Raw genomic sequence first — 13,864 nt, forward strand, 5'->3', positions numbered from 1 at the left:
CTATTCTTGTGACATATATCTTTGACAATTCTTAAATTATTTTGAACTTATAAATCAACTCAATATTTTTGTGTTTACTTTTATAATACGATTTGGGGATTTTTTTTTATACAATCATTTTTCTTTGGAGGCAGGGAGCATGCCAGGTATTTTAAAATCTTTCCTGTGATGTGTAATACAGGATCTTGTATAGCATCTATTTATATTGTACAAACTTCAAAGGCTAAAATCCTTTCAAAATGTTTCATTTTTAATAACTCTAAAAGGTAAACAGTCATTCATTTAAAATCATGCATTACCAGAGATGTAAAATAATGTTCGTTTATGTGAGTCTAGTGTGTAAAGATAAGGAAAATTTTTTCTTAATACAGTTTGTCTTATACATCTTGTAAATTGACTTGTAGATATCAATGAATGCTTGGAGGACAAGAGTGTTTGCCAGGGAGGAGACTGCATTAATACTAAAGGGTCCTATGAATGTACTTGTCCAGATGGATTCCAGCTAAATGACAATAAAGGATGTCAAGGTAAACTTCTTTCTCTGCTTTTTAAATTATAATTTACATAATTACTCAGTTGTGTGTTGCTTCCTGATAATAGTTTACGGTTTTACCACTGTATATATAAATGAGCTATGCAAATTTTTAATAATTTTATTTATAAGTATTATTATAATTTTTTTGAGTCTACATCAAGTACAGGATGTTCCTGCTTTGTACTGCACCAAACTAACTAAAACTCGTGCATTTTGGAGCTGTGTCCTAGCTTTGCGTGATTCTGTGGTAACTATGATCACCTGTGCTTTGCTGTACTTTCCTTCCATTGGCCAAACTTGGTATTTCATTCTAAGTTACCTTTTCATTTTTACATATCCTTCATGGGCCTATTTCATTTTGTCCCATAACATGTTTCTGCTTTTTTGTTTTTCCTGATCCCTGTTTTTACTCAGTATCTAGCTTTCCCTCACCCCCAAAAAGCCTTATTAATAATTTGGTCATAATTACAGAGGACAGAATTTTATATTTTTGCAAAGTGCTATCACATTTGATCTCCCGAACAGCTGTCCTCCTCCCCTTATCTGCTGTTTGTTACCTGCAGTCAGCTGTGGTCTGAAAATAGATGGAAAATTCCAGAAACAATTCACAAATTTTAAATTGCTTGCTGTTCTAACGAGTATGTGAAATCTCATGCTATCCTGCTTCGTCCTGCTCCGGATGTGAATCATCCTTTTGTGCAGCACATCTCATCTGTTAGTCACTTAGTAGCCATCTCTACCATCATCAGATCTGCTGTTGAGGTACCATAGTGCCTGTGTCCCAGCAACTCTTATCTTACCTCATAATGGTTCCAGAGAACAAGGGTAGTGATGCACACCATTTGGATAGACCAAAAAGAAGCCATAGGGTATTTTTTCTTTTAATGAAGAAGTGAAAGCTCTTAAGAAAAAAAAAAATCCTATTTTAAGGTTGCTAAGATCAATGGCAACAAAAGAACAAATCTTTTATCTGTGATACTGTGAAGAGAGGAGAAGAAATTCGTTCTGTTTTTGTTGTTGACCCTCAGACTGCAAAAGTCATGGCCACAGTACATGCTAAGTCCTTATAAGATGGAAAAGGCATTAAACTTGCACAGTAAGATAATTGGAAAGAGAGAGAAATTGTGTTCACATAACTTTTATTTTGGTATACTGTTCTCATTCTATTTTATTATTAGTTGTTAATCTCTTGCTGTGCCTTATTTATCAATTAAAATTTATTATATGTATACATAAGAAAAAAGTAGTGTATACATGGTTTGGTACTATCCATAATTTCAAGTATCCAACCGGGGGTCTTATAATGTGTTCTCTGGGGATAAAGGAGGACTCACTGTACAGTGGACACAAGTACTAATAAGATCATAGCACTGATCACAACACGGCTTTAACTAAATGCCTGTTGTGTGCCAGTTACTGTATTACCTCACTTGATTTGTAGAGATTCGAGGAGGAAACTTTTATCCATTTTGTGATTGAGTAACGGAAGCTCAGAGATGTTAATTAGCATGCTCCTCACTAAGAAGTAATTGAACTGAGATTTGAACCCAAGATCTTTCCCCTTTATTTTCTCTACATTGCCATGCCAATTATTGTTACATGTATAGCCAAAGGAAAGCAGACAGATTCAGTGATTTTTTCCCCCCAATATAATGCATAGAGTTATTTTTTATGTTGTGATTAAAAAGTCACATTTCTTCCAACATTTTTAGCTACACCTAATTACCCCGCAAATTTTCCTATAATTATTAGTCTTAGTAAACCCATGCCTTTTTCCATTGAAAACTCACACTTACCTGTTCTCTTATTTATTTATTTATAATACTGGATAAATTTTCTTATTGTTCCTCCATCATTATGGAACTCAGTCAGTTAGTTTAGTCAGTTCAGTCACTCAGTCGTGTCCGACTCTTTGCAACCTTATGAATTGCAGCACGCCAGGCCTCCGTGTCCATCACCAACTCCCGGAGTTCACCCAAACCCATGTCCATCGAGTCGGTGATGCCATCCAGCCATCTCATCCTCTGTCGTCCCGTTCTCCTCCTGTCCCCAATCCCTCCCAGCATCAGAGTCTTTTCCAATGAGTCAACTCTTCGCATGAGGTGGCCAAAGTACTGGAGTTTCAGCTTTAGCATCATTCCTTCCAAAGAAATCCCAGGGCTGATCTCCATATAGCCCAAATTACATATAAATAAAAGTTTGTTGGAGTCATTTTTATCTGTTGTTCCTGGACACGTGTGACTTGTAAAATTCTGGTTTGTCATAATTTATATTCCTCTCACATGTCCCAAATCACAGTATTCTTAAAAAAGGGAATATGGTGTCTACTCTCTTAATTGTGGTTCTAGAATATTTACCCTATGTATCTTATCTACATTCAGCTCTGTGTCCCTGAGATATAAAATACATGGACCTTTGCCTCAAGATCTTTTAAAATTAATGCCCTTACTGATCCCAGGATGTAAATATTCTGCAGCATGCACCTTAGAGAGTATATATTTATTTACCTTCAAGGTAAACTTAAAATTTTCAGTGTTCCCAATACAGAAACTAAATGTGTTTGGACTTAATACAATTGAGAAGAAAGATTTGAATTGTAAATTTATGACAGTATTTCCATTTGGGGGACTTTTAAATCTTAATAGAACCTTGATTTATATAAAAATGCCAAGAGATACCCCTAAACCTCTGAATCCTGTTTTTATTACAGACATTTGGGCTTAGGAATAATTTTTTTTGTTTCTTCTTGTCATAAAGTTTTGACCAAATAGAAGTAAAACCAAGTCTTGTATAAATGGACGATGAGTTCATATTGCAAAGTTTATGTACTTCTAGAGTTAAATTATAAGAAACCAATTTAGTCATCTGATTAATTAATTATACTGTCTTCTCTCAGTATATTAAATTTGTGTTTCAGATTTTTTAGGAGCTCAAATGTGGCTGCTTCAAACATATGATGTTTTATTGACTATAAATCATTATTAAATTGACTTTATTCTCAGTTACATTGGTGACTCCCAATTTCCAGAATAAACTAATATGTCTACTTGAAAAACTTATATCCAAATTAATGAAAAATATTCCTGCAGTGGGATATAGCACCATTTAAAAAATAGTATATGAATTTGCTCCATCACCCACCTACTCTGATTAGAGGCTGTTTATACTGTCTTGTGCACTGACCTTGTTTTGAGTCATCTCTCTTTGCCACATCACTGGAGGCAGGTTTATGATCCTTCACTCTGCTTGAAGTTAGTATCCTACTTCTATTTAATCCCATGATCATGTCAGCATTCTGTATGTGGGCATAGATTTCAGTTTGGTTTAATGCTGAAAACGTAATTTATGACAATGTGAATAATCATGGAACATATTTGAAAAATAATGTGTGATAGGCATTAAGTTTACATCTTACCTAATAATCTAAAGATAGGTCCATATTCAGGAAGGCATTTTCAATTGAAAGTGTAAAAATCTCTTCCCTCAAGACAATTAATTATGATACACAGACAGCATGGGAATTCTATGTTAATAGTCTCTTTAGGAATGTGGCGGCATACATTTGAGCTTCAGAATATACTCAGTTTCGCAGTTTGACTTACACATGCCAAATTGTGAATTTCTGTGGAATCTCGGACCCATGAAAGAAACCCAACTTAAATATAGTCTGACTTTCAGCTGAGTTACTAGCAGCATAGTTTAGAAATGCCTCAATAAGTACAACCCAAATTGAATGCATATGTTTCTCTGGTTCCAGATATTCATGTTGTTCTTTCTTGGTGGTTTCCTGGAAAAAAGTCTGGGAATTCGTCTACAGTTCCTGTCATAGACTTTTTAGACAATTATTTGTTAATCAGTGACTTCTCTTGAAGCAAAAATGTTTATGCACACGATTCCCTATGCAAAGTTGCAAAGTCTGACAGTTTTGAAAAGGTCACATTGAGTCATAGGTAAAGTAAGAAGGTGGTCTTAGATAACCTCTAAGGCTCTACAAGATGGACAGCGACCCTGGACTTGCTCCCCAGGCCAGTGGAACTTTAGGGCACCTGTTGCCCAGGTGGAGGGCAACGGATTCCAGGCAGCAGGTTGGAAAGAAAGAGTAGTGCTAACGGGTAAAAGAAGGTCAGAGTTCAGGAAAGATTACAATCTAAGATATTTTCAGTAGATAGCAAACATAGAGGATACCAGAGAATTTACAAAAGAAGGGAAGGATTTCACAGAGTGGCATCATATTAAGAAATAGTAAAGTAGAAAATGATTCATTGCTCTTTCTTGAAATATTTTAAAATTAGTGACAATAACCAGAATGGGAGAGTTGTTAAGAAAATGAGTAATTCCTGCTTGATTTCTTAGTTAGGTTCAGCAGTAGATAAGCCAACTGGCCTGAAATATATGGCAGATGGAAGGGTAAAGAGTTCAAACTTAATATTCAGATAGCTAAATCAGTAATATTGCCAGAATTCCCGTTACACGGGGAGAGGAACAGACATGAGGAAGAGCCCCAGGAGACCCTGGATACAGGGAAAGGAATGACCCTCTGGAGGAGGGGAGCTGCCAGCTTGGTGGCTAAGCATGTTCTCTAGGTCACTGTAAAGGCCTGTCATATGTATGTTTTCCATGCTCCCATTCAACTTTATAGTTATTTGTCTTGGTTTCTGCCTCCCCTATCATACTGTGAGCTTCTCTACAGTATGGGCCCCTGCCTACTCAACCATCTTTTAGGAAACCATTAGTAAAAGTTTTTAATTGAACTTAAGATGGACTTGAAATTTGTTTTTTTATTTTGCATAGGGGTATAGCCGATTAACAAATAATATTGTGATGGTTTCAGATGAATTCTGAAGGGACTCAGCCATACATATACCTGTATTCATTCTCCCCCAAACTCCCCTCCCATCCAGGCTGCCAAATAACATTGAGCTGAGTTCCATGTGCTATACAGTAGGTCCTTGTTGATTATCCATTCTAAATATTTTAAATATAACAGCGTGTACATGTCCATCCCAGACTCCCTAACTATCCCTTGCCCACATCCTTCCCCTGGCAACCATAAGAACATTCTTGAAGTCTGTGAGTCTGTTTCTGTTTTGTAAGTAAGTTCATTTATATCCTTTCTTTTTAGATTTCACTTAAGAGAGATGTCATATGATATTTCTCCTTTTCTGTCTGACTTACTTCACTCTGTGTGACACTCTCTAGGTCCACTCATGTTGCTGCAAATGGCATTATTTCTTCTATTTTAATGGCTGAGTACTATTCCATTGTATGTATGTGCCACATTAAAGATGGACTTTCAAGATGGTGTGTTGAGGGCTTGTTTGTTGTTTAGTCGCTAAGTCATATCTGACTCTTCTGCAACCCCATGGACTGTAGCCGCCAGGCTCCTTTGTCCGTGGGATTTCCCAGGCAAGAATACTGGAGTGGATTGCCATTTCCTTCTCCAAGGGATCTTCCTGACCCAAGGATCAAACCCATGTCTCCTGCCTTGGCAGGTGGATTCTTTACCACTGAGCCACCAGGGAAGCCCGAGGACCCCGTTAGTAAGAAATGACTTCAGAAAGACAGGAAAATGACCTTAGTAGGGCTACTGCTTGGATGGTGCCTAGGACATGGGATACCTTTATGACTCCAGTTGACTAAGAGAACCTTAATCAACCACTGTTCAGTTAGAACAGAATGGACAAAACTGAGAGTTTTTGGTGAACAAGTATTCATAATACATTCTTCTCTTGCTGTACTGGGAGGTGGACTCAGAGTTAAAATACGAAGTTCTCTTGAAGAAGCAGTCAGTGTAAGAGGGACACAGAGGAGACAAACAGCAGTTAAGATGCAGTGCACGCAGGCAGTCATGTGAGTCAGCACCATCGTGACTAGGTGAGCCATTCTCCATGATTCCTTACATTGTCCCCTTCAGGTGCTCTTAGCCAGCATCATTAGGACTGCTTTGAAAGAACATTTCGTGGACACCAAACAATTCCTGCATTATTAGCATTTAGAAGCACATCATCACCCTGGCTGGAGGGAGCGTGATCTTTCTTCATTGAGGACAAGCAGAGTACGAGAGGATCAACACACAGTGGGCAACACAGCTACAGCATGAATTGGACACGAGTCTTAGTAGTGATCATTACCACTTTTCTGACTCTTGGTGGTGCTGAGTACTGCACTAAGCACTGGATGCTCATCCATAATTTCATCATCACAAAGCTGTGTGAATATTAAAGGCCACATTTTTCTTGTACTTTATTTCTTGTATCCATTTTCAGTGAAATAGATTGGAGTCAATTTCCTTTGTATATTCAGACATTTGAGAAGTGACATTTTTGAGTTAAATACTGTGAGACATGTCCAACCTTGCCTTTAAGTTCACTTCCCAGGGATGGATAGGCATGGACTTGAGAAAACAAGAGAGCTGTTTTCATGGTGGTGAAAGAAGATGAAGGAGAACACAGTATTCGTACTGAAGAATATTTCACAAAAGACTTAATTTATTAGATACCCTCAAGCCTCCAATATATATATATAAAAGGGTATCCTTGATCTGAACCTATGAACTTGCTTTTTTTAGGATAAAAATGGTGAACATTGGCTATTTCCTATGATTGAACCCAGGTAATTTCTCTCTCCTGACAGTCCAGCTTGTCTTGTGGTCTGGTGTGTATACGAATGGTGTAGTGTGCCACCAAACACACGTCTGGCCATTTTGTAATAGATTTTGCTTCCCGTCTTATCTGATATCATCAGAAAGCAAAACAGGTTTTTTTCAAGTGTGTGGAACTCTTCTTGATTCCAGATATTAATGAATGTGAACAACCCGGACTCTGTGGTCCTCATGGAGAATGTCTAAACACAGACAGTTCTTTTCACTGCATCTGTGAACAGGGTTTCTCAATCTCTGCAGATGGACGCACGTGTGAAGGTAAGACGACCAATAAGACCTCATGTAATTATTGCATGATAAAGCAGAGATGCCTTTCTATTTTAATTTCTATTTCTATTTTAATCAGCACAGGCTCTGAGACACTGACAGGCACTCATGATTTAAGGCCTTGGAGCACATATGCACTGAGGGGACCCCTCCTTGAAATGCAGCTCAAGGTGGCTAGGATTTACAGACAGGATAAACTGCTATTATAATGGTGAAAATACTCACAGGTGCTTCCATGACTGGTACTGAATTAATGAGTCAAAATGTGCAGGAGGTGGTGATTTTAGGTGCATGTGGGAGATAGAAAGGAAAATGGAGCAACACCTCTGATGGAACCCAAGACTCTGTTGATTTTGATTATGTTTCGTATAGATCATCTGTATCATTCTGTATATAAGCATGCCTTGCTTGATTTTTCTCTGTACCATTGTCAGCAGAAATTTTCCAGAGTTATTCCTTTAAGATCCTTTGCTCTGAACCAGTATATTTTCCTACCTTTCAGTATTTATTATATCCTAGGAGCAAATTAAGTTGCAAGACATTAAGATAACATGTTGGCTTCCTATTGGCAACCTCTTCATGTTTGCAGGGCTGCAACACTGGTTATATATATAAGCTTTATATTCTTGATGACTTAAAAATTGAAGAATAGTTCATCTGAGCCTTTATAAAAGTAAACTGGGAAGAGTCCTGTAATCGTAATTTTTCATCCATCCCTTTGAGAATCTAGGTTATCAAAACCCAGCTCTGTTTTAAAGAAGTATGAAGGTTCTGTTCTGGGCCTGTGATAGGACTTAGTGTCTTTGCTTTTAAAAAGGAGTGGGGCAGGAAGTGTGTTCTCTCCTTACTCACACCACAGTGGAATCAAGCCGCGGACCGGCAAACAGGTTCATCTGAAACGAATTATTTTATTGAGAAGAATAAACTGATCTTATAAAAAGCAGGAGATTGTTGAAATTGCTCTCCTGCTGAGTAGACAAAACATGAATGCCAGATTTGGCTTCAAGTGAAAGAAAGATAGTGCAGGGCAGGGTTTAAAGATTATGAGGGGTTTGGAAGTGATCAAAAGTGGGGAAATGGAGAAAAACATCATAAAGAAGATGCCCATGAGAGGTTTACTCCATGTTTCAGTGGTTTGAGTTTTAATTAATTTTATATTTAGAGCTCTGAGACTAGAGCTCGTAAGAAAGAGCATGCATGCCGGCCTTCTGGGGGGAATCACAGAATTCCCTGGTAGAGAGGATAGGGTGCTAGCTGACTTGAGTGACTGAAGACATGAAATTTGCAGAATGTTCATTTCCCTGCCTTGTAGAAGGGTGCAGGTTTGCTTCTTCAGCTAGCTGTAAAACATGGCTAGTAAGGTCTTCCTTAACTGAGAAATGGTCCAAGTTACAGATACCAGTAGCTGTGCCATGCAAAAACTGTATTTTAAAAAAATGTATAAGTTATTTCAAGTGCTCACCAGTCAAAGCCATATACCAGTATAAACATACTCATGTTTGTTTTTTCTTTTGTACTTTTTCTTTAAATCTGTGTCTTTTAAAATCTTTATTTCTGCAACTCAAGAGTTATATAATCACTGTGACTTAGTTGCAGTTCTAATTTGTTTAGGCATTTACTTGGCGGGGATTTGAATTTTAAACTGTGTTTTTAGAAAACTTCTAGGGCTTTGTAAATTCCTGTACTTTAGTATACGGTCTTTGACCCTTGTTCCATATTTTTTATTCCAGAATCTGGACAATTTTTACAAATGTAATAAAGCAGATACTTTAGAATATTGTGCTGATACCTGGCAGTATAACTAGAAAGCCCCCTCATTATTAGGCATGTTAATCTCTTTCTTGAATAAGCTTTGCGAGATTTTCATTTTTTATGGTCTTAATCCAGTAGACTAAACTGGCTCAAATTTTCTTTCATTGGACTTAGTTTGAAACTTGTGACAGTAGCAATACGTCTTGATTCTACCCCTGGCAGTGGTCGAGGACGGAGCCAGTCCTTGTGATTGGGATTTAGCTATGGAGCTGATGTGTATGGGATTTGAATTAACACCGAGAAGTGGCTGGCACTCTTGCTTCGTGCCCATCCATCAGCTTACCTCCTAACTTCTAATTAAAGCAGCTGAAGCCACATGGACACGAGGGCTGGCATACCTTGCTTCAAGCAGGGCTGAAGGAATCCGGCCCAGCTGAGGGGAGGAGGGCCCTTCCCTAATCCCCCATGACTTGGAGAGTTGTCCACATCTGTTCACAGATATTGAACCACAATGAAGAGGCAATCTGTCAATATCAACTGTCTCAGATATCAAGGAGCAGGATCGAGTCTTTGAAAATAAAACCACCACCCCTGGCTCCATCCTTTCTCTTATGCTGCTCTGGGAGCACGTATGCGGGAGAGGATGAAGAAGCATCTTGTTTTTCCCACATGAGATAAAGAACAAGTGTCAGTTGAACTTGGAATAGGAAGTAAGTGGTGGGTGTGCAGCTATTTGTTTATTCATTTGCTCAGTGACAGAGTGTCTATCTCGTGCCAGGCACTGTTAGTGTTCTGAGGGCGAAACACACCCTGTTCTTGTCCACATGGAACCTACGTTCCAGGAAGAGATTCGGGGATAAATAAGTAAATAGTGCATATTGAAATTTATGTTTTTGTATTTAAATAATATAGCACAGTTCTATTTAAGGATATAAAAAAGTACAGGGTACTGCATGTCATGTATAATCTATAACTCACAGAGTTTTTTTTTTTCCTCAAGTCCCACCTGTGAATGTCAGGAAAGTACAGGGAAGCAAGGCCCTTTTTATTTACTTCCACTTCTGTAATTCTTTCTTTTCTTCTCATAACTGTGGTTCCTCTCCTCCTGCCACCCCCCTTTACACCCTCTAGCCAGAGATTGTGTAGGAAAGCAAAGGAGACTTTTGACTTCTTTCATTCAGCTCACTGTTTTATATCTTAAATTGGCTTATCCATTTGTTTTAAACAGTCGCAATTCTTTGGTTCCTTTATTTTCCCCCACTTTTTAAATTACAGAATTCAAATTTTCTTGATAATGAAATATCAGTGTAGGTTCATAGGAAAAATAGGTATCCTCCCATTTGTAAGCTGACTCAGAATTTCCTTTCTTCATCAGCAACAGGATGTGAATGAGTGGGAAGAAGACTGGGGAAACTTGTGACAGTCAGAATCCTCAGTGTCACCATGTCCATGCTCTGGGCCCCCTGGAGAAATGCCTCCTGGCCTCTGACTTGGCATCACTCTGTTCACGTGCCTCTGGGAGGGCTGCTCTTGGCCAGGACTGGCTGTGCTCTCCCAGTTGGCTGTCCATGTCAATTGAGACCTTGCATGACAACAGATGAAACTGGGGACATCAGGCACCTCTAGACTCCACTGCGGTTTCTAATCTGTTCGCATAGTACACTGGCCACACTGATCTAGCAGGGACCCCAGAGGAGCCTAGCGGCACAGAGGGAACATCAGTGACTTATGGAACTTGGTTAGTCATGACGAACTAGGGCTCTAAACTATGACCAAAATCACTCCCTAAAATCATGTCCTTTAGAAAGCATCCTCGTTGAGTCATCCGTTTGACAAATATTTATTGCATGTCTACTATATACTGGCCACTCCTAGGAACTGGGGTGATGTCTCTGAACAAAGAATAGCTCCACTTGCTTGGAGACAGTAAACTAATGTCAGCTATATAATATGCTATAAAGTGGTAAACCCCATGAAAGAGAGCAGAGTAATGAGGGTCTGAGGGCTAGAACAAAGAACGGAAGTTACCAACTAGGGTAGTCACAACTGGCCATTCTGCCTCTATAATGTACATTACGGAGAAGGCAATGGCACCCCACTCCAGTACTCTTGCTTGGAAAATCCCATGGACGGAGGAGCCTGTTAGGCTGCAATCCATGGGGTCGCTAAGAGTCGGACACGACTGAGCGACTTCACTTTCACTTTTCACTTTCATGCATTGGAGAAGGAAATGGCAACCCACTCCAGTGTTCTTGCCTGGAGAATCCCAGGGACGGGGGAGCCTGTTGGGCAGCCGTCTATGGGGTTGCACAGAGTCGGACACGACTGAAGTGACTTAGCATAGCATAGCAATGTACGTTAATGAAAGTAATGCCAAAATTGTGTCTGAGTAACAGATGGAGCCATATTAAGTGCTTTTCTTTTTCAAACTGGTCATCGACGGGCTAAGTAATAATAGCTGTCGATGCATAGATCGGAGGATGTAAGATTGTCTGCTGAAGGCCTCTTTCCAGTTGCCAACATGTGAGTTCTGTTGTCCAGACGGGAATAAAAGATCAGAGCATAATACCAAGAGCAAGCCCGATGGTGAGTTATGGGCTTTGCTTGATAGTGATGCGTCAGTGTAGGTTCATCAGTCATAGCAAATGTACCACTCTGGTGGGGGTGGTTGACAGTGGGAGAAGCTAGGGGAGGGGACGGTTTTGGGAAAACAAGGGGAATAAGGAAACTTCCTGTGAAATTTTATTGTGAACCTAAAACTGCTCTTTAAAGTCTGCTTTTAAAAATCAGACATTCCTGAAATTAACCTGAAAAAAAATTAATTACTTTTTGTCAAAAAAAACCCCAAAAACCCTTTAAGTTCAATTCTGTATTCGACTGCTATCTTTTTCTTCTCTGAATGTTGTTGTTTGTTTCTTACTTTTCAAAAAAGCACCTCAGATGGAGTATGTGATCAGGAACTTCTGCTCTCACATTCAAAGCATCTCCCATATTGATTTAAAAATGAGAACTGTAGGATTGGAAGGGGACTTTTGGAACATTGAACTTAACTCTGAAACCCAAAGCACTCAAGTCTTACTGTTGAATGGCTATAGTCTCTAATCCTGTAACCTGTTTAGATATCTACCTCAAACTGCTTCTTACTAACTCATTCATTTGGGTGGAAAAACAGCAAATGCAAGTGATAAGGATGGCTGGCTTCATGAAGTTCACTGAGAACAGTGATATCATAAAGACTAAAAGAAGTTGGGTCCAAACTCTTAGATCAATTTTGTGTGCGTTGGGAACCAGAAAATACACTAAGGACAACCTTTGCCAAATCAAAGAAAGAAAAATGAACTGGGAGTGAGTGTGGTTTTGTTTTCAGACTTTGAGGTACATTTTCCACGAGCAGTGTAGAAAGAAAGTATAAAACCATGTTGACAGCACTCCAAGGCAGTTGGTGGTTTTGTGGCATGAAGATAGAACTTTATGTCTATCACCAAAGAGAAAATATTTTTGAAAATGACTTAGCCAAGTAGGACATTGAAGTACCCTGACACAATAATATATTACATCTGGCTACTTGGCCCAAAGATTTTTTGGTTTTTTTAGTACTTTTAGGCTTGGAAAGTGAAAAAAAAAAAAAAAAATCTAGTAAGAGAATACAACCAGAGTATTTCTTTTCTAAAGACAGGGAATTTAGCTTAACAACAGGATCCTTTCCCTCCCTTGTGTGAAAAAGGATCAGACAGCATTCCAGGTAAGGAAAGGAAGTGACCTCTTACTATAAAGGCTACTGTTCTTCACACTCACTCCTCCTGTGAATGTACTTCTGCAGAAGTGAATGAAATGGATGTTTAAATCATTAGGGAGAGAACTGAGGAAATCTTGCTGGAATAAGCTCCTTTTGGACCTGGAATACATATTTTCCATGCGTTGCTTGATTGTCCTCCATATATCAACATTTTTATAAAGAAATTCACAATGGTGGCAAAAAAATTCGAGAGCTCTTCCTAAGCCTTTTATCGCTCCTGACCTTTGCATATCCCAGAGCTATGGAAAATCATTTGTTCATCGAAGAAGTAAACACTTTTCCTTTCGGCCAAAAAATAGACATGAAGCTTCCAGAAAGGGCAGTCTGTGAACAGGCAGGCTGCCCCTCACACCTTCTGCTATGTCCCCCAGCTCATGTCTGGGCGCCGAGAGCTTCTTGTATCTATTTTGATGAATCTTTGGATGTCATCAGTAACCCAAGTTCTCATGGAAGAACTATATCATGGAAGGTTGTTGTCAATGATACTTTTGTACTTTAGACCTAAATTGTAATGCTTAATATATTGAGTCCAGAATCAGTTACTTTATAGGCATCTAACAGAAAGTATGATGTGCTTGTCTTGGACACCCTGTATGAGTGTACTGGAGAAACTTCACATACCTGATTTCATGACTTTATTAAAACAGAAGCAGTAAGAGTAATAACCAGCATTCACTGAGTGCTTTTTAGGAGCCAGGCACTTATGCTAAATGTATTGTACCTATTTTCTCTTTTAATTTTCACAACAAACATATAGGTAGGTAGGTTAAATATTACTTTGTTTGCTTTGGTTGCAATGAGCAGCTTAAAATAAGGAAATTTATTATACTAACAAGAAGTACATTGATTGTTA

The 13,864-nt window shown here is 38.7% G+C and overlaps 1 protein-coding gene across 5 annotated transcripts in view; it reads left to right on the plus strand.

Moving 5' to 3' along the window:
- The window catches only part of LTBP1 (latent transforming growth factor beta binding protein 1), a 379,548-nt gene that overhangs the window by 280,161 nt on the left and 85,523 nt on the right, over window positions 1-13,864 (plus strand). For all 5 annotated transcript variants that reach the window (XM_010829829.1, XM_010829830.1, XM_010829831.1 and 2 more), the window contains 2 exons: window positions 405-527; window positions 7,329-7,454. In XM_010829829.1, coding sequence (XP_010828131.1) covers window positions 405-527; window positions 7,329-7,454 — 249 coding nt within the window. The remainder of the gene's footprint in view (window positions 1-404; window positions 528-7,328; window positions 7,455-13,864) is intronic.

Source organism: Bison bison, unplaced genomic scaffold (assembly GCF_000754665.1).
Source record: "Bison bison bison isolate TAMUID 2011002044 unplaced genomic scaffold, Bison_UMD1.0 scf7180017864508, whole genome shotgun sequence".
In the NCBI taxonomy this organism is placed as follows: Eukaryota; Metazoa; Chordata; class Mammalia; order Artiodactyla; family Bovidae; genus Bison; species Bison bison.